We start from the raw sequence: 27,181 nt of genomic DNA, 5'->3' as shown, positions 1-27,181 counted from the left end.
AGGAAACACTCTCACTGGCTAGTCTGTGGTGAGCCTTGGAACCTCAGAGGGCAACATAACCGGGAGGAAAAATAAATAAATAATTTAAACCCACAGATTTACGTGCCTAACGGCAACTCTCAGCAGAGAAGCAGTGCAGACACTTGCATCCACCACTAGCAAGCAGGGGCTGGACAGGGAGGCATGGGCTGCATTGCTTAGGGTAAGGACCAGGCCTGAATGCCCCAAGGGCAATCTGAGGGAACTAACTTGTGAGATAGCAAACCAGACTGTGGGATAGCTATCCCGCGAAAAGCCCTAACCTAAGACACCACCAGGCCCGCTCCCAGAACAAAGGACTGAGCAAAGCTAGCCGGCTGCAGACCGGCCCATTCCCCATTGGAAACAGGCAGGCGGGGGCAGCCAGAGCCAGAAAGGGTCAATTGCGGCCCCAGAGAGGCATCCTCTACCAAACTGCAAGCAGGCTTCGTTGCTAACCAAGACTTCTTGGGATTCTGGACAGTCGCCATCTGCCGGGAGGGTCGCAGCCAGACATCAGCTCCCCAGAAGAGACACACAGCACACCTGAGAAGGCATGCCCATTGAACACCCAGAAAACCAAGCAGCTGGGACAGGGGAGGTGATAAGTCACAGCCCTCACCTGGGGGCAACCGTGCCTACCAAGCACCTGGTCACCTGAGCTGCCAAAACCTGGGAAGGGCACAAAACGCAGGCCCAACCAAGTCTGCGCCTCTGTGGAGTACCCAAGAACCTGAACCTGAGTGATTTAGGCCTGGGAAGTACATACATCTTAGAGCCTGCCTCATACAGTTCCCGGCAAAGCAACCCAGAGCCTAAGCAGTGTATACAGGGAAAGCACACATGCCATGAGCGTGGGCAAACCCAGTGTGGCCAAGCCACTGCAAGCACACACCAGTGATATTTGTTTGCAGTGTTCCTCCCTCCCCACAGCATGACTGAACAAGTGAGGCTTAAAAAGTGATCACCACCGCCCCCTTGTGTCAGGGCGGAAATTAGACACTGAAGAGACCAGCAAACAGAAGCAGCTAAAACAGAGGGAACCACCTTGGAAGTGACAGGTGCAATAGATTAAAACCCTGTAGTTAGCACCGACTACAAGAGATGGAAATACCAGACCACCTGACCTGCCTCTTAAGAAACCTATATACAGGTCAGGAAGCAACAGTTACAACTGGACGTAGAACAACAGACTGGTTCCAAATAGGAAAAGGAGTATGTCAAGGCTGTATATTGTCACCCTGCTTATTTAACTTCTATACAGAGTACATCATGAAAAATGCTGGGATGGAAGAAACACAAGCTGGAATCAAGATTGCCGGGAGAAATATCAATCACCTCAGATATGCAGATGACACCACCCTTATGGCAGAAAGTGAAGAGGAACTAAAAAGCCTCTTGATGAAAGTGAAAGAGGAGAGTGACAAAGTTGGCTGAAAGCTCAACATTCAGAAAACGAAGATCATGGCATCTGGTCCCATCCCTTCATGAGAAATAGATGGAGAAACAGTGGAAACAGTGTCAGACTTTATTTTGGGGGGGCTCCAAAATCACTGCAGATGGTGATTGCAGCCATGAAATTAAAAGACGCTTACTCCTTGGAAGGAAAGTTATGAGCAACCTAGATAGCATATTCAAAAGCAGAGACATTACTTTGCCAACAAAGGTCCGTGTAGTCAACACTATGGTTTTTCCAGTGGTCATGTTTGGATGTGAGAGCTGGACTGTGTAGAAAGCTGAGCGCCAAAGAATTGATGCTTTTGAACTGTGGTGTTGGAGAAGACTCCTGAGAGCCCCTTGGACTGCAAGGAGATCCAACCAGTCCATTCTAAAGGAGATCAGTCCTGGGTGTTCTTTGGAAGGAATGATGCTAAAGCTGAAACTCCAATACTTTGGCCACCTCATGCAAAGGGTTGACTCATTGGAAAAGACTCTGATGCTGGGAGGGATTGGGGGCAGGAGGAGAAGGGGACGACAGAGGTTGAGATGGCTGGATGGCATCACTGACTCAATGGACGTGAGTCTGAGTGAACTCTGGGAGTTGGTGTTGGACAGGAAGGCCTGGCGTGCTGCAATTCATGGGGATCGCAAAGTCAGACACGACTGAGTGACTGAACTGAACTGAACATAGGAAGGGTCCTATAGATCTTGAGAAGTATAAGCCAGATCAAGGAACTATCTGAAAATGAACTGACCCCACACTGTCCACAACACCAGAGAAAATCCTAGATATATTTTTACTACTGTTTTTAAATTATTTTTTTCATTTTTAAGACCGCTATTACTCCTTTAATTTTCATTTTTATAACCTACTATTACTTTGCAAAAAAAAACTATTTTAAAGCAAATTTCAGATATATATAATTTTTGTGACTTTGTTTTTTTTCTTTAATATTGTATTTTTGAGAATCCAACCTCTACACTAGATTTTTAATCTTTGCTTTTTGGTATTTGTTATTAATTTTGTAACTAAAGAACACAATCTTCAGTACCTATTTTTACTTGGGAGCAAGATTACTGGCTTGACTGCTCTCTCCCCCTCTGGACTCTCCTTTTTCTCCACCAGGTCGCCTCTAATTCCTCCCTCCCCCTTCTCTTCTCTACCCAACTCTGTGAATCTCTTTGTGTATTCTGGGCTGTGGAGAACACTTCAGAAACTGATTACTGGCTAGATCTGTCTCTCTCCTTTTGATTCCCCCTTTTATCCTGCTGGCTACCTCTGTCTCCTTCCTTCTTCTTCTCTTATCTGTGTAACACTGTGAACATCTCTGAGGGATCCAGACTGTGGAGAGCACATAAGGAAGAGATTACTGGCTAGCTTGCTCTCTCCCCTTTTGATTCTCCCTCTTCTCCTCCTGGTCACCTGCATCTCCCTCCTCCCTCTTCACTTCTCCATGTAACTCTGTGTACCTCTCTGGGTATCCCTCACTGTAGAGAAACTTTTCATCTTTAACCTAGATGTTTTATCATCAGTGTAGTATAGATGGAGAAGTACTGAGGCTACTGTAAGAATAAGACTGAAAACCAGAGACAGGAGGCTTAAGTCCAAAGCCTGAAAACACCAGAGAACTCCTGACTTCAGGGAACATTAATCGATAGGAGCTCATCAAACGCCTCCATACCTACACTGAAACCAAGCACCACCCAAGGGCCAAGAAGTTCCAGAGCAAGACATACCATGCAAATTCTCCAGCAACACAGGAAGATAGCCTCAAACGTCAATATACAGGCTGTCCAAAGTCACAACAAACCACTGACATCTCAAAACTCATTACTGGACACTTCATTGCACTCCAGAGAGACGAAATCCAGCTCCACCCACAAGAATACTGACACAAGCTTCCCTATCCAGGAAACATTGACAAGGCAACCATTCAACCCCACCAACAGCAAGGAACCACCACAATAAAGAGAAATCAAAAACTGCCAGAATAGGGAAAGGCCAGCCCAAACACAGCAATATAAACAAGATGAAAAGGCAGAGAAATGCCCAGCAGGTAAAGGAACAGGATACATGCCCACCAAACCAAACAAAAGAGAAAGAGATAGGGAATCTACCTGATAAAGAATTCCAAATAATGATAGTGAAAATGATCCAAAATCTTGAAAATAAAATGGAGTTACAGATAAATAGCCTGGAGGCAAGTTTTGAGAAGATGCAAGAAATGTTTAACAAAGACCTAGAAGAAATAAAAAAGAGTCAATATATAATGTATAATGCAATAAATGAGACCAAAAACACTCTGGAGGGAACCAACAGAATAACGGAGGAAGAAGATAGGATAAGTGAGGTAGAAGATAGAATGGTAGGAATAAGTGAATCAGAGAGGAAAAAAGAAAAATGAAATAAAAGAAATGAGGACAATCTCAGAGACCTCTGGGACAATGCTAAACGCCCCAACATTTGAATCATAGACGCTCCGGAAGAAGAAGATAAAAAGAAAGACCTTGAGAAAATATTTGAGGAGATAATAGTTGAAACTTCCCTAAAATGGGGAAGGAAATAGTCATCAAAGTCCAAGAAACCCAGAGAGTCCCAAACAGAATAAAGCCAAGGGGAAACACTGCAAGACACATATTAATCAAATTAACAAAGATCAAACACAAAGAACAAATATTAAAAGCAGCAACAGAAAAACAACAAATAACACACAAGGGGATTCCCATAAGGATAACAGCTGATCTTTTGATAGAAACTCTTCAGGCCAGGAGAGAATGGCAGGACATACTTAAAGTGATGAAAGATAATAACCTACAGCCCAGATTACTGTACCCAGCAAGGATCTCATTCAAATATGAAGGAGAAATCAAAAGCTTTACAGACAAGCAAAAGCTGAGAGAATTCAGCACCACCAAACCAGCTCTCCAACAAATGCTAAAGGATCTTCTCTAGACAGGAAACACAGAAAGGGTGTATAAACTCGAACCCAAAACAATAAAGTAAATGGCAACGGGATCATACTTATAAATTTAAACATAAATGGGTTGAATGCCCCAACCAAAAGACAAAGACTGGCTGAATGGATATAAAAACAAGACCCCTATATACGTTGTTAGCAAGAGACCCACCTCGAAACAAGGGACACATACAGACTGAAAGTGAAGGGCTGGAATAATATATTCCATGCAAATAGAGACCAAAAGAAAGCAGGAGTGGCAATACTCATATCAGATAAAATAAATTTTAAAACAAAGGCTGTGAAAAGAGACAAAGAAGGACACTACATAATGATCAAAGGATCAATCCAAGAAGATATAACAATTATAAATATATGTGCACCCAACATAAGAGCACCACAATATGTAAGACAAATGCTAAGAAGTATGAAAAGGGGAATTAACAATAACATAATAATAGTGGGAGACTTTAATACCCCACCCACACCTATGGATAGATCAACTAAACAGAAAATTAGCAAGGAAACACAAACTTTAAATGAGACAATGGACCAGTAGGACCTAATAGATATCTATAGTACATTCCACTCCCAAACAATGAATTTTACCTTTTTCTCAAGTGCACATGGATACTTCTCCAAGATGGATCACATCCGAGGCCATAAATCTAGCCTTGGTAAATTCAAAAAAACTGAAACCATTCCAACCATCTTGTCTTACCACAGTGCAGTAAGACTAGATCTCAATTACAGGAGAAAAACGATTAAAAATTCCAACATATGGATGTTAAACAACACGCTGCTGAATAACCAACAAATCATAGAATAAATCAAAGCATGCATAGAAATGAATCAAAGTGAAAACATAACAACCCAAAACCTCTGGGACACTGTAAAAGCAGTGCTAAGGGGAAGGTTCATAGCAATACAGGCATACCTCAAGAAACAAGAAAAAAGTCAAATAAACAACCTAACTCTACACCTAAAGCAACTAGAAAATGAAGAAATGAAGAACCCCTGGGTTAGTAGAAGGAAAGAAATCTTAAAACTTAGGGCAGAAATAAATGCAAAAGAAACAAATGAGACCATAGCAAAAATCAACAAAGCCAGAAGCTGGTTCTTCGAGAAGATAAGTAAAATTGACAAACCATTAGCCAGACTCATCAAGAAACAAAGGGAGAAAAATAAAATCAATAAAATTAGAAATGAAAATGGAGAGATCACAACAGGCAACACAGAAATACAAAGGATCATAGGAGACTAATATCAGCAACTAAATGCCAATAAAATGGACAACTTAGAAGAAATGGACAAATTCATAGAAAAGTACAACTTTCCAAAACTGGACCAGGAAGAAATAGAAAATCTTAACAGACTCATCACAAGCACGAAAATTGAAACTGTAATCAGAAATCTTCCAGCAAACAAAAGCCCAGGACCAGACGGCTTCACAGCTGAATTCTACCAAAAATTCAGAGAAGAGCTAACATCTATCCTACTCAAACTCTTCCAGGAAATTGCAGAGGACGGTAAACTTCCAAACTCATTCTATGAGCCCACCATCACCCTAATAACCAAACCAGGCAGAGATGCCATAAAAAAAGAAAGCTACAGGCCAATATCACTGATGAACATAGATGCAAAAATCCTTAACAAAATTCTACCAAACAGAACCCAACAATACATTAAAGATATCATACATTATGACCAAGTGGGCTTTATCCCAGGGATTCAATGATTCTTCAATACCTGCAAATTAATCAAGGTAATATATCACATTAACAAACTGACAAATAAAAACCATATGATTATCTCAATAGATGCAGAGAAAGCCTTTGACAAAATTCAACATCCATTTATGATAAAAACCTTCCAGAAATCAGGAATAGAATGAACATTCCTCAACATAATAAAAGCTATATATGACAAACCCACAGCAAACATTATCCTCAATGGTGAAAAATTGAAAGCATTTCCCCTAAAGTCAGGAACAAGACAAGGGTGCCCACTTTCACCACTACTATTCAACAGAGTTTTGGAAGTTTTGGCCACAACAATCAGAGCAGAAAAAGAAATGAATCCAGATTGGAAAAGAAGTCAAACTCACTGTTTGCAGATGACATGATCATCTACATAGAAAACCCTAAAAACTCCACCAGAAAATTAATAGAGCTAATCAATGAATATAGTAAAGTTGCAGAATATAAAATCAACACACATAGAAGTCTCTAACCTTCGTATATACTAACAATGAGAAAATAGAAACAGAAATTAAGGAAACAATTCCATTCACCATTGCAATGAAAAGAATAAAATACTTTGGAATATATTTACCTAAAGAAACTAAAGACCTATATATAGAAAACTATAAAACACTAGTGAAACAAGTCAAAGAGTACACAAATAGATGGAGAAATATACCTTGTTCATGGATTGGAAGGATCAATATAGTGAAAATGAGTATACTACCCAAAGCAATCTATAGATTCAATGCAATCCCTATCAAGCTACCAACGGTATTTTTCACAGAGCTAGAACAAATAATTTCACAATTTGTATGGAAGTACAAAGAACCTCGAACAGCCAAAGCAATCTTGAGAAAAGGGAACTGGAGGAATCAACCTGCCTGACTTCAGGCTCTACTACAAAGCCACAGTCATCAAGACAGTATGGTACTGGCACAAAGACAGAAATATAGATCAATGGAACAAAATAGAAAGCCCAGAGATAAATCCACGCACCTATGGACATCTGATCTTTGACAAAGGAGGCAAGAATATACAATGGAGTAAAGACAATCTCTTCAACAAGTGGTTCTGGGAAAACTGGTCAACCACTTGTAAAAGAATGAAACTAGATCACTTTCTAAAGCTGCACACAAAAATAAACTCAAAATGCATTAAAGATCTAAATGTAAGACCAGAAACTATAAAACTCCTAGAGGAGAATATAGGCAAAACACTCTCCGACATAAATCACAGCAGGATCCTCTATGATCCACCTCCCAGAATACTGGAAATAAAAGCAAAAATTAACAAATGGGATCTAATTAAAATTTAAAGCTTCTGCACAACAAAGGAAACTATAAGCAAGGTGAAAAGACAGCCTTCAGAATGGGAGAAAATAATAGCAAATGAAGCAACTGACAAACAACTAATCTCAAAAATATACAAGCAACTTATGCAGCTCAATTCCAGAAAAATAAACGACCCAATCAAAAAATGGGCCAAAGAACTAAATAGACATTTCTCCAAAGAAGACATACGGATGGCTAACAAACACATGAAAAGATGCTCAACATCACTCATTATTAGAGAAATGCAAATCAAAACCACAAAGAGGTACCACTTCACACCAGTCAGAATGTCTGCGATCCAAAAATCTGCAAGCAGTAAATGCTGGAGAGGGTGTGGAGAAAAGGGAACACTCCTACACTGTTGGTGGGAATGCAAACTAGTACAGCCACTATGGAGAACAGTGTGGAGATTCCTTAAAAAATTACAAATAGAACTCCCTTATGACCCAGCAATCCCGCTGCTGGGCATACACACCGAGGAAACCAGAATTGAAAGAGACACATGTACCCCAACGTTCATCGCAGCACTGTTTATAATAGCCAGGACATGGAAACAACCTAGATGTCCATCAGCAGATGAATGGATAAGAAAGCTGTGGTACATATACACAATGGAGTATTACTTAGCCGTTAAAAAGAATGCATTTGAATCAGTTCTGATGAGATGGATGAAACTGGAGCCGATTATACAGAGTGAAGTAAGCCAGAAAGAAAAACACAAATACAGTATACTAACACATATATATGGAATTTAGAAAGATGGCAATGACGACCCTGTATGCAAGACAGCAAAAAAGACACAGATGTGTATAACGGACTTTTGGACTCTGTGGGAGAGGGAGAGGGTGGGATGATTTGGGAGAATGGCATTGTAACATGTATACTATCATGTAAGAATCGAATCGCCAGTCTGTGTTTGATACAGGATACAGGATGCTTGGGGCTGGTGCACGGTGATGACCCAGCGAGATGTTATGGGGAGGGAGGTGGGTGGGGGGTTCATGTTTGGGAACGCATGTACACCCGTGGTGGATTCATGTCAATGTATGGCAAAACCAATACAGTATTGTAAAGTAAAATAAAGTAAAAATAATAAAAAAAAAAAAGACAGTATGGTACTGGCACAAAGACAGAAATATAGATCAATGGAACAAAATAGAAAGCCCAGAGATAAATCCAGGCACCTATGGACACCTGATCTTTGACAAAGGAGGCAAGAATATACAATGGAGAAAAGACAATCTCTTTAACAAGTAGTGCTGGGAAAACTGGTCAACCACTTGTAAAAAAATGAAACTAGATCACTTTCTAACACCATACACAAAGATAAACTCAAAATGCATTAAAGATCTAAACATAAGACCAGAAACTATAAAACTCCTAGAGGAGAACATAGGCAAAACACTCTCCAACATAAATCACAGCAGGATCCTCTATGATCCACCTCCAAGAATATGGGAAATAAAAGCAAAAATAAACAAATGGGATCTAATTAAAAGCTTCTGCACAACAAAGGAAACTATAAGCAAGGTGAAAAGACAGCCTTCAGAATGGGAGAAAATAATAGCAAATGAAGCAACTGACAAACAACTAATCTCAAAAATATACAAGCAACTTATGCAGCTCAATTCCAGAAAAATAAACGACCCAATCAAAAAATGGGCCAAAGAACTAAATAGACATTTCTCCAAAGAAGACATACGGATGGCTAACAAACACATGAAAAGATGCTCAACATCACTCATTATCTGAGAAATGCAAATCAAAACCACAGTGAGGTACCATTTCACACCAGTCAGAATGGCAGCGATCCAAAATTCTTCAAGCAATAAATGCTGGAGAGGGTGTGGAGAAAAGGGAACCCTCTTAGACTGTTGGTGGGAATGCAAACTAGTACAGCCACTATGGAGAACAGTGTGGAGATTCCTTATAAAACTGAAAATAGAACTGCCATATGACCCAGAAATCCCACTACTGGGCATACACACCGAGGAAACCAGAATTGAAAGAGACACGTGTACCCCAGTGTTCATCGCAGCACTGTTTATAATAGCCAGGACATGGAAACAACCTAGATGTCCATCAGCAGATGAATGGATAAGAAAGCTGTGGTACAAATACACAATGGATTATTACTCAGCCATTAAAAAGAATACATTTGAATCAGTTCTAATGAGGTGGATGAAACTGGAGCCGATTAGACAGAGTGAAGTAAGCCAGAAAGAAAAACACCAATACAGTATACTGACACATATATACGGAATTTAGAAAGATGGTAATGATAACCCTGTATGCAAGACAGCAAAAGAGACACAGATGTTTAGAACGGACTTTTGGACTCTGTGGGAGAGGGCGAGGGTGGGATGATTTGGGAGAATGGCATTGAAACGTGTATACTATCATGTAAGAAATGAATCGCCAGTCTATGTTTGATACAGGATACAGGATGCTTGGGGCTGGTGCACGGGGATGATCCAGAGAGATGATATGGGGTGGGAGGTGGGAGGGGGGTTCATGATTGGAAACTCATGTACACCCGTGGCTGATTCATGTCAATGTATGGCAAAAGCAATACAGTATTGTAAAGCAAAATAAAGTAAAAATAAAAATTTTTTAAAAACCTAAAGAAAAAAAAAGAATGAAACTAGAACACTTTCTAACACTATACACAAAAATAAACTCAAAATGGATTAAAGATCTAAACATAAGACCAGAAACTATAAAACTCCCAGAGGAGAACATAGGCAAAACACTCTCCGACATAAATCACAGCAGGATCCTCTATGACCCACCTCTCAGAATATTGGAAATAAAAGCAAAAATAAACAAATGGGACCTAGTTAAGATTGAAAACTTCTGCTCAACAAAGGAAACTATAAGCAAGGTGAAAAGACAACCTTCAGAATGGGAAAAAATAATAGCAAATGAAGCAACTGACAAAGAATTAATCTCACAAATATGCAAGCAACTCCTGCAGCTCAATTCCAGAACAATAATCGACCCAATCAAAAAATGGGCCAAAGAACTAAACAGACATTTCTCCAAAGAAGACATACAGATGGCTAACAAACACATGAAAAGATGCTCAACATCACTCATTGTCAGAGAAATGCAAATCAAGACCACCTTGAGGTACCATTACTGCCAGTCAAAATGGCTGCTATCCAAAAGTCTACAAGCAATAAATGCTAGAGAGGGTGTGGAGAAAAGGGAACCCTCTTAGACTGTTGGTGGTAATGCAAACTAGGACAGCCACTCTGGAGAACAGTGTGGAGATTCCTTAAAAAACTAGAAACAGAACTGCTATATGACCCAGCTATCCCACTGCTGGGCATACACACCAAGGAAACCAGAATTGAAAAAGACACGTGTACCCCAGTGTTCATCGCAGCACTGTTTATAATAGCCAGGACATGGAAGCAACCTAGATGTCCATCAGCAGACAAATGGACAAGAAAGCCATGGTACATATACAAAATGGAATATTCCTCAGCCATTAAAAAGAATACATTTGAATCTGTTCTAATGAGGTGGATGAAACTGGAGCATATTATACAGAGTGAAGTAAGCCAGAATGAAAAACACCAATACAGTATAATGACACATATATATGGAATTTAGAAAGATGGTAACCATAACCCTGTATGTGAGACAGCAAAAGAGACACAGATGTATAGAACAGTCTTTTGGACTCTGTGGGAGAGGGTGAGGGTGAAAGAGTGGCATTGAAACATGTATATTATCATATGTGAAATGAATTGTCAATCCAGGTTTGATGCATGATACAGGGTGCCCGGGCTGATGCACTGGTGTGACCCAGAGAGATGTGATGGGGAGGGAGTTGGGAGGGGGGTTCAGGTTTAGGACCATATCTACACCCATGGCTGATTCATGTCAATGTATGTCAAAACCAATACAATATTGTAAAGGAAAATAATAATAATGATAAACTGCTAAGTCGCTGGCAAAAAAAAAGAAAAGAACTGAAGGACTTCACATAGGTTACATGCTTTTGAGTAGAAACTCATCATCTGCACATGATTTCAAATGCTCATTCTTGTAGAAGGAAGTAACAAGCCCTTCCTCTGAGCTCTGATTAGGCAACTATCCTGTTTGGAATCATTTGTTTAGCCTGCCCCTGTGTTGTGAGCTTTGAGAGCCTAGCCCATACCCGTTAATTCTCAGAAGTCCAGGCTCTGCTCAAAGCCCCTGAGGGCCCCCTGAATGTTTTGTGAATGAGTGACTCCACATTTAAACATTCATCTAGGAATAAGAATTCAAGGAATGCTGAAGATAGTATTTGTGAGCTAGACTTTAATTATACAGGCAGTTGAGAGAATATATTGATGGCAAGGGTGTACGCTGACATGCATACTGTATTAAATAGCTCACACAACGATTTGTTGAATGTTATTAAATTTCATGTCCACTGTAACATTTAGAATTACAATGTATACCTATTTATGGATCAAGAAATTGAGGAGAATCAGCTAGTCGTACAGCCTTCTTCAAGCAGAATTGATGAGGCCAGCTACTTTAATTCGAACATTGTTTCTAGGACATAGCAACCTGCAACGTTCAGTTCATCTTCTTTATTGTCTAAATGTCCTTCTGCCGGTTGTCTTTTCTCTTCTCAATCTCACTGCTTTGTCACCATACTTTCCAGATGTGTTTTGTCCCCTCTGTAATTTTTCATACTTCCTCGACCATCAAACATCCACTAATTAATAGAAAAACCCTGGATTTCCTTATGAGCCCTTACCCTCTTCTTTCCCTGACCTCCAACTATTCTCCCTGCCTTGCTCTTAACTGTTACGCAGAATGTTGAAGGGGAAGAACCTTAAGATATGAATTCTAGTTTTGATTCAGTATCCACTTAGGTCCTTGTTTTACACTGCAGTGTTCAGACTTCCCCTCCATCAGGTATTTCCAATAATTTTAAAAGTATTAACTAAAGTCATGCATGTAAAAACAATTCATACAGTCCTAAAGAACTAAAGAAATACATATTCTCTTTTACTCACATGTAAGGGAAAGTCCAGGGGACCATTAAGTAAGGCGTCCAGTTTGAAGAAATTGCCAGGAGCAGCAAAATTGCTGAAGAAAAGTGGCTCCAAGTGGGCTCAGGAACCAGTGAACCCTCCCCGAGAAACAAGGACCCCTGGACAGCACTCCAGACAAAAAGTCGGTAAGAGAAAATTTGGGGAGTTGCTCTAATTGGTTCCTCTAATTCCTGTAGAAAAGGTAACAAGTATGGCGTAGGTGTGTGGTGTGGACTTCAGGTAGGTGTGGGTTTAAGGTGGACGTATCTGAGACATGAAGTTAGCACTGGGACCTGAGGAAAATCTTATACATTTTCTGAGGTCCTGATTGTTCATCTGTAAAGTGAACATAAGGATACCTAACTCATACAGTGTTTGAAAGCATTACATTAAATGCAATACTGCTGACACATACAAGTAGTTCAATAAATCCAGCTGTGATAATAGGGACCATGCTTTATTATTGTTTATGCCCAGATCTCTGCTCAATGCCTTATGTGTCATGTGCCCTTAAACATTCATTTTCTGAATAGATGTGTCAGTGAACCATTTCCTAAGTAAGAAGGTTGGGAAATAAAACCTACTAACAGGAAGTGCAGGACGCTAACACTAAACTGGGCATCTGTGGAATCTCAGTATCCTGAACCACTAGATAAAGGCAGAACAAACAAAGTATAGAGAAGGGACTTTCTAGTGGTTAAGTGGTTAAGACTCCATGCTTCCACTGCAGAAGGTGTGGGTCCCATTCCTAGTCAGGGAACTAAGATCCCACAGGCCATGCAGCATGGCCAATAAATAAATAATGTAACATGAAAACAATAAAATACAAAAGTAAAAGTTTGAAAATAAATGGAAAGAAAATGTTTTGACAAAGTGTATAGATGGACAAGTATGAGATCTCACAGTTTCTGATAAAACAGTGACTAGCTCTCCAGACCCCACCAGCCTTGCTTAGCTTCTGTTCTCCATCTTAGAACTCGGAAGAAAGGAGACTGACATGAAGAGGTACAGTCTGCGAGAAAGAAAGGGCCATGTGTACCAAGAGGTCAGCGAGCCCCAGGATGATGACTACCTCTGTGAGTGACCCCACTGGCCCACTCATGAAGGGGTTATGAGGCCTTGATACAATAACTTCACTTCACCATTTGGTTCCCCTATCATCCCCTTCCTCTATGTCTTGGGGTACAGGATCGAGGCCAAATGCCATGAGTTCCCCAGTTCTTTCTGAAGGTCTTTACAACCACCAACATCACTATACCTCCCCTCATCCCTGTTGCTCTCACCTCCAGATTGTCAGGAGTGTCAGAACTTCTTCATTAACAGCTGTGATGCCCATGGGCCCCCAACCTTTGTAAAGGACTCTGCAGTGGAAAAGGGACATGCCAACCGCTCAGCCCTCACTCTGCCCCCTGGGTTAAGTATCAGACTGTCGGGCATCCCTGAGGCTGGGCTTGGAGTGTGGAACGAGGCGTCTCATCTGCCTCTGGGCCTGCACTTTGGCCCCTACGAGGGCCAAATCACAGATGATAAAGATGCCGTCAACAGTGGATACTCCTGGCTGGTGAGAAATAACCCTCTTTCTCTGTCCTCTGGCCACTAATCACTTGTGTGTGTTGGGAGGGGTACTTCATATCTACATACAAGGTTGCAGATGGTGATGATATGGTCGGCAATGACACAGTCAGCCCTGTGTACTGTGTGCACTGTGCATGAACACAGATTCAGTTCAGTTCAATTGCTAGTTGTGTCCGACTCTTTGCGACCCCATGAACCGCAGCACACCAGCCCTCCCTGTCCATCACCAACTGCCGAAGTCTATCCAAACCCATGTCCATTGAGTCAGTGATGCAATCCAACAATCTCATCCTCTGTCGTCCCCTTCTCCTCCTGCCCTCAATCTTTCCCAGCATCAGGGTCTTTCCAAATGAGTCAGCTCTTCACATCAGGTGGCCAAAGTATTGGAGTTTCAGCTTCAACATCAGTCTTCCCAGTGAACACCCAGGACTGATCACCTTTAGGATGGACTGATTGGATTTCCTTGCAGTCCAAGGGATTCTCAAGAGTCTTCTCCAACACCACAGTTCAAAATCATGGATTCTTCAGTACTCAGCTTTCTGTATAGTCCAACTCTCACATCCATACATGACTACTGGACTACATGAACACATGACTTCTATCTAAAGATCAGAAGAGAGATGAGAGACAGTGATACAGGCATACAGAAGTGACTTCTTTCTTGTAGAGCCCTTGCCTTCAGTGTGCCAATAGACGCAGACTTAAAATTATGATTAAGGAGCTTACCATGTGGTCTGACCAGCAGCTGAATCCATGCAAGCTGAAGAGCAGAATGACAGCAGAGGGAAAAATTTCTTCTAGTACTTCCACAAAAAAAAGATCAAAGCTTGTATCTCTTTTCTGACACTCAGATCACCAAAGGGAGAAAGAGCTATGAGTATGTGGATGGAAAGGACACTTCTTTAGCCAACTGGATGAGGTGAGTGCAGTGAGCCTGGAGTTTGTAGACATTGCTCCTCCCTCAAGCCCACACCCCTTTCCTTCTCAACCCGTCTCCCTCAATAGCTTTCACATATTTCCTCTTTTCCCTCCATATCATGCTCTTTCATTTCAAAATACGTTAGAAAGAAAGGAAGAAAAATATAGCATGTGCCCTCAAAATATAAGTCTATATGCTCAACAAAACTGAGGTACTTGAAAACAACTTGAGGAGTCTAGATTCACCAGGGACACTTTAACTCACTTAATTAACATTTACCAAGCACCTTATGTCCCAGTTTAGACAGTGAACTTCATTACTGAAGCAGATCACACAACCCATGTCCTTTTGGAGAACATACTGAAGACAGGCGTGAACCAGTTTATTTTAGGAATAGTATCATTAATTTTTCTATTTTTGAATAACTGCACAGCACCAGGATAACCTAAAATGGGAGACCTTGAGTCCATGTGGGCAATAACCTCCCTAGGCTCGGTTCCAGTGAGAAGTGGGCCCTGAGGCCTGGGGAGGAATGTGGGGCAGAATGGCCATGAGTATGCCCCTTCTCTGAGGGCCTCTCCTTTCATCAGTGCAGACAGAAAGTGAATAAACTATTACTGTTGTCTGTCTCAAGCTATGTCAGAGCACTCTACAAGTTTCCATGGGAGGGGGTGGGCAAGTGAATAGGACCCTGGATACACATGGGGATATTGGAGAAAAGCCTCAGGAGAAAAGGCAGGTTGGGGTGAGTGCTGAGGGATGCATGCTAGCCTAAGAGCACCCAGTCCTATGAAATGAAAGAGAACTTAATTCAGAGTTTAGAGGAGCTGGAGGTCACCAGTCTTACAGACAGTCCAGGTGGAAACAAGTCTGGAACTGGGCTCTGTACAATGGCTAATTAGGTAAGGAGAGGAAAGCATTCCATCCAGGAAGAGGATGAGAAATAGGATTTGGAAATAGGAATTCACATGCCATGGTCAAAGGTGTGAACAGACGGTCCCCATGAGGGGCAGTGGGAGCCATGGCGGCCTCAGACCCTGAATGCAAGGAGCTGGGCATGGTCTGACAGTGGAGGGAACTCATCACCTGTGGTTTCTTTCCCTTTCCTGGCCTCAACCCCAGGTATGTGAACTGTGCCCGACACTATGAGGAGCAGAACCTGGTGGCCTTCCAGTATCATGGGCAGATCTTCTACAGAACCTGCCAGGTGATCAGGCCTGGCTGTGAGCTGCTGGTCTGGTACGGGGACGAGTATGGCGAGAAACTTGGCATCAGGTGTGAAAGCAGGGGGAAGAGCATGCTCGCGGCCGGGAGAGTAGAGTGTCACCCCTCTTCCAGCACCCCATCCCATCCTGGGGAGCTTCCCAGGTCCAATTCTGAAGCATAGTACAATCCAGTGTAAAGTCACTCAAGTCGCAATTAAAATGCCTCAGAATTTGATTCATTTCATATGACTGTTGTGAAAAATATTTATATTAAAATGTTAATTCTAATTTTCAATATTTCATGCAAAAAATCTGTAACATCACCTTCTGCTGAAAGTCTTAGAAGCTAAAAGCAAGTTTTCTAGCACCTACCAGCACTCTCACCTTTACCTGTTTCTCCCTCATTTACTCCACATTTCTAAGTGACATGCATACAGTGATTTGCATTCAGTTACTGTTTCAGCTTGTTGTCATGTGAGTTCATACTCTGTGCCAGACAGGGCCCCATGCACTGAAACAGACAGAACCACTGCCTTGGGGCAGCATTGGCTTCATACCAGACAGGGGCTGGTGCTCTGAGCAAACCGGTGCAGGAAAAGTGCCTCGGATTAGCATGAGCAGAGGGTGGGGTGTGTCGCAGGATGGTGAAGCAGGATCTCTGTAGAGATAACACCTCTGGGAAAGGATTTCACGCAGGGGAGCAGCCAGTGCTGCAGCCCCAGAGATGAGAAAGGCGATGCCAGTGGTCGTGGAGGATACACAGAGGGAGAGGAAGGAGGCTGGACAGAACACCAAATCCTCAGCACCTGTGTCCATGTGCAGGCCCCAGGGGTCTTCCTGGATGACACAGAACAACCATGCGGCATTCGACTGCAAGCAGTATATTCTTTGTGCCAAGATGATGATTCGGTTCATTTTTGGGAAGAGACAGCAGTGGGGAGTCCCCTCAGAGGTCAGTTCATTGCCAGACATGAGGGGAGAGTGGGCTGGCTGAAGATGCATGGGAGTGAGGGTGTGAGGAGTCTGGCTGAAGATGTATTTTTAACCAGGGATTCCTAGTGCATGTTAAATAGACTAAGACTGAATGAAATAAATGAGCCTGCATTCACCCAGCACATGGCCTCTGAGAGGTCTATGACACACCAAAGCTACCATTATTCTGCATTCACCCAATGGACAGCCTGTGAGAGATCTTTGACAGACCAGAGTAACCACAAGCCTGCATTCCCACAGCAGACGGCCTCTGAGAGGTCTATGACACACCAAAGCGACCATTATTCTGCACTCACCCAGTGGATGGCCTCTGAGAGGTCTGTGACAGGTAAGAGTGACCACAAGGCTGTAGTCACCCATCTTCTTAATGTCCCCGCCTTAAGAAGAGTGTTTGCCCAGCGGTTAGTGGTGTAAAGAGGCACGTAAAGCTTTTCAGAGCACATGATGCACCAGGGGATAATTAAAGTAAGCAGGACACACCTCAGTGATTGGTGTCCTCAAGACAATATCCATCAAAGAAAGACCTCTTGGAAAGAGCCACCCTTTGAAGCCAAATGGATCGAGGTCACTGAGTCTCCACCCTCAGGAGTGCGGGTCCAGGTGAGTAGGTGACAGACACTACCCAACTCAGCTGGATGGTAGCCAGTGGTGTCCCTACTGTCCAGAAGAAGTTTGGCCCGAGTCTAAGAACTTCTCAGGGGGCTACCCAGCCACTTCATGTGTGGGACCTCAGGTAATGTCCCTGATTTATGCCTGCAGAGGTTGAAGAGGGGATGCACTTAGAGTTCCTGGTCCCCTTGGGCATTTGTTACTCAGGCCCACCATCCCTACCTTCCTGGGGATCACCCTTTCTGCCATGTCTGTCGCCATCTATTCCATTCCCCCTTCTGAGAAAAGCTGAGATCTGGGTAACAGTGCTGGCAGGACCCATGCAGGCAGGATCTCTGTCCCCCTACTCTTTTTGAAAGGGCACATCTCACAAGGTGGTGGTAAACCTTTCAAGAGCAGAGCACGTTACATGCTGAGAGCCTGGTCTGACTCAGGAAGAAAGCTCAGAGGGACCCCTTGTCCCCAACACAGTCAAGACAAAGTGCTTGGAGCTGAGAGGAAAGGGGGAGCGAGGTCCGGGCTCCAGGAGAACTCTGGGGCTGGGCCCCAGCCCCCCTGCTTCTCTGGGGTTCAGCCCTCCCGACAATCAGATGTGGGTTATGGAAGTTCTCCCGAGAGGCACATGCACCCAGTTCATGGCCCTAATTTTGTGTCAGGACATATGGGGGTTCTCAGAGCACCAGGGAGGGCCTGATGGGCAGGGAAGCCCGGGAGATTTGGTCACCAGAGAGCGAGGGCCCATGACAGCACTGCCCTAACCTGGGGCTCCAAGACCCAGGGCTCTTGTCAGCCACACTTGTGTGGTGTCTGCTGTCTGCAGGCCACACTGCATCTATGTCCCCACAGGCCAAGCTCTAACAGAGCTATGGGCTTGGCCAGAGAGCTGGGGACGCTCGGTTCAGGACAGATGATACCAAAGTCAGAGCACGGCACAGGAAGTCTTTGTGAGTGGTTGAGAAAGGCCAGAGCCCCACCTGCCCCTGCTTGGAGGATGTGGATGTTCACCTGAGAGACCAGAGAGATCCCCACGCCTCCGACAATGGCCCCAGAGGACAGGCTAGCAGCATGCTGCCAGAACAAGGGTCACCCAGGACACCAGGCAGGATGTGCACTGAGCAGTGGCAGCAGAGACTCCAGGCCACACGCAGGCCCAGTGACCCTGGGTGGGCATAAACGGCCTCAGACTGTGTCAGCACCCTGACTTCAAGATCAGGGGGCTCCTGGGTGAGGGAGGGGTGGCGTCATCCAGCACCTTGCAGACCTGGGCCAGCTTGTACTACAGATCCTTTATGGTGCTGTTCTTCGATTCCAGAATGACTGAGGAGAGGAAGGTGTCAGGGAAGTGTAGCCTGACTCCACCGCGGGGACATCCACATAGAGACTGCCGTGGGAAGGCTTCGGAGCGAGGCCCTGGTGTGTGTCCACCCTCAGACCCTGAGGGGACCTAGCCTTGGGGCTGGCTGCCTCAGGTCACCCCACTGGCCAGGACCCCAGAGCCAGGCCTGACCACACAGAGTCCCCCGTCCACATCACCCACTCTTTCTGTGACATCTCCCAGGTCAGAGGGCAGAGAAACAAGGCCCGGCTCCAGGCAGGGTGTCTGCCAGGTGTTGTCTGGCCTTCCGGCTCCTGGGCACCAAGGCCTCGTCTGTCCCTTCCTGGCAGTGCCCAGTGACGGGGACAGCCCAGCCCAGGGGAATGCCACACACCACCATGGAAACACCAGGGAACAGACGCTCAGCCTGTGCCAAGAAGTGCCTCCCAGGGAAGCCTTCCCAGCATCCACCACACAGGCCACCGCGGACCTTCCTCTCCTGCTGTGGCCTCTTCCAGTTCATCTTAGTGTCCAGGCAGATGGCAGCTGTGGCCTTGGCTAAGAGGCCAAGCTGCAACAGGGAGTGGACTCGGGCTAGGATGACTGGAAGGCCAGGAAGGGGCTGGGGAGACCTTGAAGACACTGGAGCCAGGAGACCATGGAGCACGCTGGCCTGGGTGCTCTGGCCAGGAAACCACGATGGGCCCTCCCCAAGGCTGACTGAAGGTCTGCACTGCAGGGACGGAGCCCCACCTGCAGCCCTCAAAGCCTACCTCCAACTTGCGGGACATGAGTGTCAGGACTGAGGGGTCCAGGTTGGAGGCTGCCAGCACCTCACTGAACTGCACCTCCTCCTTCAAAAGGGTGGTGGCCTGCACCTACATCTTGAGCTCCAGGACGAGGTCCTGAGGCCTCCATTCTGTTGAACCTCCAGAATGCCCATGGTGAATTTCCAGGGACCCTTTCTTCCTTCCTTCTACATAAACACAGAAATCTGTATCTCTAACCCAGAAATGTGTAACTCTAGGTGAGCATCCACAGAAATAATCTTTCACTGTATACACAAAATCTGAATCTCACATACATAATCCAGAAGGACCTGATACTCAGCCATCTGTTTGACCTAGGGAAAAAAAATCTGGGAAAGGGTATAGATCTCCCATAGATTCATCATACCTGAATCAGGTGGCTGTATGCTGACAACAGTCACAGCATTGCAAATCGACCATACTGAAACATAGCACAGGCATGATATTAAAGAGAAGGAAAGAAAACCAGTGCCTACTTTATTCCCCCAGACCTCCTAGACTGGGGCTGTTACCCCATCCCTGGAGCATAACCAGGCTTGGGTTCCACTGCCCAACTAGGGTGGGTTCGAGAGAGCCTGGCAGGGTGCCCAACATTGAGCCCTTTTTAAATGTTTACTGTCTGCTTTGTTCTGGCTTGGACCAGCCTCCCCAGTGGGATCCAGGCATCCAGGGACTTGAGAACAAATACTACTAAGCCACCACGTGCCCTGGTGCTGGGCATTCCAGCTCAAGCCTCCTTCCCAGCAAATTGTCAGCCCTCATTTTTGTGAAAATGAAAAATACCTTCCATGAAGTTGTGATGCTGTGTGTTGGAAATATAACTGAAAGTCCTGTGATAAATGTGCTGATTATGGAACACATTTAATCCAGCTTTCTATGAAACACCAGTGACAACAATTCCTTACATTTGTTTCACACTTCAGTTTATATCAGGTTTCTGTTTGTAGTCTTTTCAGTGCTGCTTCCTAATAATCAATTTCAGAGGTTTTTCAAGAAATCCTCTGGGCTCCTTCAGCAGCTCTGGTCTGGCCTCTGGCCCTGGGAGCAATATAGGCCCTTCAGCTCCTTGGAGCCAGATTAACCCCTGCATTTCAGTCCCGCTTTTCAGAGTTGTAACCAGTCTTGGCAACCCACTCCAGTATTCTTGCCTGGAGAATCCCATGGATGGAGGAGCCCAGTGGGCTACAGTCCATGGGGTCGCAAGGAGTCGGACATGACTGAGCAACTTCACTTTCACTTTCAACCAGTCTTAAAGAGCACTCCACCCCTCCCACACACTGGCAAGCAGATAGCTGTGTCTAGAGTTCAGCAAGTACCACAGTCTAGACTCCAGCACTCTTGGCAAATGTGGGGCAGGGCAGACAGATGGCAGGGAGAAGGGGTGCTGGGAAGTGTCCATGGCCAGGCCTGGGAGCTGTGGTTCCTGCCCAGACCTCTTGTAAACCTGAAGCTTTCTGACCCTCATCCCATCCTGGTGGGCCTTTCCATCCCTCTGTCCTCAGAGGTCTCTGCCCATGTGCTCTTTCCCCAAACCTGGCTTCTTTTTGGAGGGGAGGCTTGGAAATCTCATGGATAGAGGAGCCTGGTGGGCCACAGTCCATAGGTTCACAATGAGGCTGACATGACCTAGCCACTACTCAACAACAACGAGTAGATGAGAAAGTGAAGGAAGGTTAAAGAGAGAGAGAGAGAGCAATGCAAAATCCTGTCACTGTCTTTAGAAGGTAATTGAGGACCTGTCATCAACTGTAGAAACTTTCAGATAAACACACAGTTGGAAAGTGTACTGTGTTCCTACATCCTACCATACACATTCCTGCTATAATCTGACAGCAAAGACTTGTGAAATAAGAACAATAATCGTCATGATAATCAATCCCTACTATTCATGACTATACTCTTCATTTTTAACATGTAGTTGTTGAATATTTAATCTGTGTTAGGCATTCTCTAGGGGCTTCCCTGGGGGCTCAGACAGTAAAGAATTTGCCTGCAATGCAAGGGACCTGACTTCAATCCCTTGGTGGCTGAAGGCTAATGACTCTAGGTCTTCCAATCACTAGAAAACTGCCGGCCCCACAGAACATTAATAGGCGAGCGCCCTCCCAAAGGCCTCCATCTCAACATTAAGACTAAGCCACACCCAAAAGCCAGCAAGCTGTAGTGCTAAACACCCTTCTCCTACCCTTCAGCCAAATAGAGGCACAACCTTGCACGTCAGCAGACAGGCTGCCCAAAGCCATACTGAACCCATAGACACCGCAAACCACACTGCTGGACCCAGGCACTGCCCTTCAGAAAGACAAGATCTAGCTCCACCCACCAGAACACAAATAAAAATCCTCCCAACCAGGAAACCTTCACAAGATATTGGTCCAACCCCACTCAGGTCACCACTAAGACCACACCAGCTCCATCCATGCCAGGTCAGCACACCAACACCTGATTTTCACAGCCTCAAGGCATCCTTTTAATCTATTCTCAGCAGCTAGCAGAAAAGTATAAAATGCTCTGCTTAAACTAGCAAACCAGGTACTCTTTCTACCCCCTTCTGATGTCTATGTCAGAAGCTTTTTCAATCAATATCACTTTAATAAAATTCCTACTACACAAATCTCTGAGTGACTGAAATTGTGTCTCTTGGTCTCAGAATTAAATATTTCCCTTTGGAGACTAGGAATCCGGCAGCACCATTCACCGGACACATTAAGTTATCATCTATCATCTCGGGGGCCTGACTACTGCTATCACTATCATCTGCATCTTAGTTTCTTTCCATCACATTCTGTCCTTTTAAATTCCTGTCCCAATCACACATTCACTCTGTCACACTCACTCAAAACCATTTACCTGTCACAGTGGTAAACTAAGAACCTCATTCTATCATACACTGTCTTTCCTTCATACTTCTGTCACTCTCTTGTCACACATATTATTTCTCATTGTCATTATTTTCTTTTGGAGATCTCACAATTCAGACGCAACTTAAGTCCCATCCCTGAGAGAGCACTGTTTTCATCATAGTTTTGTGAAATACAGAAACCAAAATGTTCAAGGCTTTTAGCCACTGGTGTTGGGGAGAGAGTTGTTGTGTGTGGTTTGTTTGGAGGAGATCTGCATTATGGGAGACAGGACACCGATATGGCAATACTGTCTGAACACTGATGTGATGGACGAATACATGGAAATCACCTAAAAGAGCGAATGACCATAGCAAGTTTTAGTTATCATTATGGATGAAGGGCACAGGTATAGATGTGGAGTGGGAGGAGGGAGGACCCTGGTAGGTCAAGTGGCTTGGCCATTAACCCTCTAGTCCATTGTATTCTCGTGAGCCCCCTTATGCAGCACAACTATTCTTTCAAATGTCCCCCCAACCTGACAGTGGGCCCCTGAGGGAGAGATGTGTCCAGGCTCCCTTCTGGGGTCCTCTAGGCCACAGAGAAGGGAACAGACACAGGCATTAGACTGGGTCTACCCATACTCTAAAACTGACTCAGAGACAGAATCAAGAGAAACTAGGTGGGTGAGAAGGTGGGACAGGGATGCCCCACCCACAGGGAAGGATCAGCCATTACTGGTGCCTCTCCCCCACTAGGGGGGTGGGCGAAGGCTGCTGGCCTTGGATTTGGAGGGCCGAGAGTACTTTCCAGCCAGGGGGTGGTGATCAGGGGCCAGACTGAAGTACAACCCCGATGCAGTCACCTCCTTTGGCAGCAGTGGTCCCTGGTAGATGCACCCCACTACCAGGCAGTGCTGCCCCAGCCCTGTCATCACTCCCAGCTGTACATTGCCTGTTGACTTGACCCCCTTCCAGACACAGAAGTAGACCCAGCACCCAGCAGGCCAGCAGACACAGGGTCACCCCCAGTTGAGGTTCCCCGGCAACATCAGCCATCCAGAGAACCTCAAGACTTTATTCCTGGGGAGGGAAAAGCCAAGAGAGTTGTTCCAGCAGAGGGCAAGAGACTGGGCAGCATCCAGGGGAACATTGCCCTTCTCCCAACCCTTGAGTTTAGCTGGTTCCTCTGGTGCTTCTGAGGGGCCCGGGGCATGCCCACAGCCTGGAGTCCCTGCAGTCTATGTGCCCAGACCCCCAGACACCCCTACCCCATGCCATCCCCAGTGGGCCCAACAGTAGTCCCCTCTTCCTTCCCCAGGTGAGCAGGAACAGCCCACTCTACATCCCTTGTCTCAGGACTCCAGGGCCAGCCCTGGCGCACCCCCATGTATATGCATGCACATGCCCACATGCCCATATTGCTTTTTGAGTTACAGCGGAATTTTGATGAAAACTTGAGCTGCACTAATTTTGTGTTGCAGGATGGAGGAGTCGAGGGGTACTGGGAAAATGAACACATTTTCAATAGGTTTCCCATATTTTTCTACAGTTGCTTCTTTTTGTCCCCCTTCTGTACAAGGATGGTGTTTTTTAAAAAGTAATGCACATTTAATTTTCTTAAAACACAGACTTGAGCTACGTGTGGGAAACGAATGGGACAGATCTGGCTTGGCCCTGGTGCTTGACTCCCTTCCAGAAGCTGAAGTCAGTAGGCTGGTCTCACGTGAACATGGCAGCAGAGGTGTAAGGGGAAGAGGCTCACTTGGTGTTTCCATGTTTGGCGGGAAACAGTCACATGCTCATAACCACCTAGGAGGGCCATCCAGGGCCTGACTGCATAGGCACTCTTGGCACCCTCCCAGGGGCATGGTTTCCTTTGGGTGCCTCAGCCCCTCAGACAGTCCGGCTGAACTTGGTGGGCTGAACTGCAGCGTGAGTGGTTCTGGAGGCCGCAGACCCAGGTGCCAGCGGAGGTGGTGTGGCAGGAGGTGCTGAAGGCCAGGGAGGCGTGGATGAACCTGGTAACCCAGATGGCCTTGAATGGCACCAGGGCCTCGGAGGCATGGGAGAGGCAGGTGCAGCCACAGCTAGAGCCCCAGAGCCGGCACGTGTACCTCACACTCCAGGACCTGGCAGAGACGCCTTGCCCAGCTTGGGCAGACAGGACTTGGCAGGGCCTGGTAGACATGCCATGCCTTGGCCAGGTGGACAATTCATGCCAGGGCTGGGTGGGACCACTGTCCCAGGACCAGGTGGACATGTGGCGCCAGGGCCTGGTGGTACACTGCCCCAGGGTCAGAAGGACATGTTGGACCATGACCTGGTGGACATGCTGCATAGGGACTTGGTGGCCATGTGCCGCCCGTGGCCGGAAGACCAAGAAGCCACCTTTTCAATTTGAATCCTATTTGAAGAGAGGCAAGGGGTTGGACCGGGGAGGAATGGGCCTACAGTAGACACTGGAATGGAGAGAAAGTGGTCAGCCTAGGGATAGGAAAGGCTGTGGGGAGCGAGACCAAGAAGACAGCTGCGGGTTCTGGCCTCGGGGCTATGGGTCAGTGGTGGCAAGGAGAGATGGAGGGGGGAGATGGCCTGAGGGACTGGAAGGGCTGGGAGCAGACTTGGAGTGAGAATGGAGACAAGTGAGAACAGCCAGAAGGAAACAGGCCTCCAAATGAACAGTAGGCCTGAGGCACAGGCAAGGTTGGTATGAGATGGTCCCTTAACCTCACAGCCACCACCTCCAACATAGTGCTCTTCCTGTCACCCATGGAGGCAGAGATGGCCCACCAGTCCCTGAGCCCTACCTCAGGGCAGTAAGAAAGGAGCTCACAATGAATGGCAATATCCTGGCAATGGTAGTTTGCAAAACGGCCTGGGTGGGTGGCAGGTGTCTGGGGTCATTCTAACAGTCAATTGGAGACCCCCACCCCCAAAGGTGAAGTCTAAGGATGTAGATATATGCAGTGAGCCTGTCACCAGCTGAGGGGGCAGAGAGAATTAGAGGAACAATTCCCACATTTAATTTGATTTTCTTTTTCCCTCCTTTTTAGCTAGCTGACGGCTAAAAATGGTGGCTACCTCCGAATTTCTATCATCTCCTGTCTCAAGCAGCTTTTCCTGTTGGTTGGGATCAGCAACCAATTACAGGGTACTTTGTGACCCTGGTTATCCCTAAGCCTAGGCCAAGAAAGAGTGCCTAAGATTACCCTAGGCAGTGCATCCTTCCCCAGGGCATTGATTCCTACACTGGTTGCTGATTTATTGTGGGGGCCTAACTGTTTGCTTATATTGGCCTTTGGGCACTCTTGGCCCTGTTGTTTTCCTCTGGCTGGAGGAGGAATGTGTTTCAATATTTCTTGTAGCATAAAATAAAGCTGAACTATCATTCTGTATCTGAATATATTTTCAAATACTGCACCTCCAGTTTCTTGCCTTTGTCCTTGGTTTCAAGGGAATGTTCTGGGTTTCAGATAGTCTAGTAATACAGTGTAATTGAAGACAATTTAAGAAATGGACAAAATTAATATGTATTATGTCTTGTTATTCAGCATTAACTGCTGCCTGTATTTTGGAATATTTTCTTAGTTTTATAGTGGCATTTATACGGCTCAGCTGGAAAAGAATCTGCTTGCAATGTGGGAGACCTGTGTTCGATCCCTGGGTTGGGAAGACCCCCTGATTAGGGAAAGGCTATGCACTCCAGTATTCTGGACTGGAGAATTCTATGGATTATATAGTTCATGGGGTCACAGTGTCAGACACAACTGAGAGACTGTCACTGCATATATAACAATAATGTAATTGTTGCATGTTCAGGATTAATTTTTCCTCGAATTATGTTTATTTAACATTAAGCATTTTTTTCTTGCTAAAATTTCTTCAAAAACATGTACTTGGATGCATAAAAGAAGTACTATAATATAAGTGTTAAGCATTTAATACGTTTCCATTTTTCCCTATTAATGATTCAGCAGAAATCTTCTGTATAAGTCTTTGCCTGACTGGTAATTTCCTCAAGATAGATTCCAAAGGGTAGAAGTACGGACTTAAAAATTCACATTTCTACTTATTTTTAAGGCTATTGGTCTACAGTAGGTGGCTGCTACTCAAAAGTGTGCCCTCCCACCAGAATTCTAGTTTGCCCAACACCTGTTATCAGTAGGTCTGATTCTTCCCAAAGTAAAAAGCTTAGCTTGCAGAAGATCAAACAACTTGCAAACTCTGGATCTGTAACTTTATGGCCTGCTGACCTTGTTTTACAGCAATGCAGAAAAAAGTCTTTGAGGAAGGAGTTCATTTCAGTTCAGTCACTCAGTCGTGTCTGACTTTTTGCGACCCCATGAATCGCAGCACGCCAGGCCTCCCTGTCCATCACCAA

General features: G+C 45.1%; 1 protein-coding gene across 1 annotated transcript in view; it reads left to right on the top strand.

The window, feature by feature from the left end:
• The window catches only part of LOC128069480 (histone-lysine N-methyltransferase PRDM7-like), a 132,176-nt gene that overhangs the window by 87,107 nt on the left and 17,888 nt on the right, over nt 1-27,181 (top strand). Inside the window, 5 exon segments of the mRNA XM_052662663.1 lie at nt 12,523-12,679; nt 13,508-13,609; nt 13,823-14,094; nt 14,960-15,027; nt 16,150-16,342. Coding sequence (XP_052518623.1) covers nt 12,523-12,679; nt 13,508-13,609; nt 13,823-14,094; nt 14,960-15,027; nt 16,150-16,342 — 792 coding nt within the window.

This window comes from Budorcas taxicolor, chromosome X, assembly GCF_023091745.1.
Source record: "Budorcas taxicolor isolate Tak-1 chromosome X, Takin1.1, whole genome shotgun sequence".
Classification (NCBI taxonomy): Eukaryota; Metazoa; Chordata; class Mammalia; order Artiodactyla; family Bovidae; genus Budorcas; species Budorcas taxicolor.
This window is presented reverse-complemented; position numbering and strand designations above follow the sequence as displayed.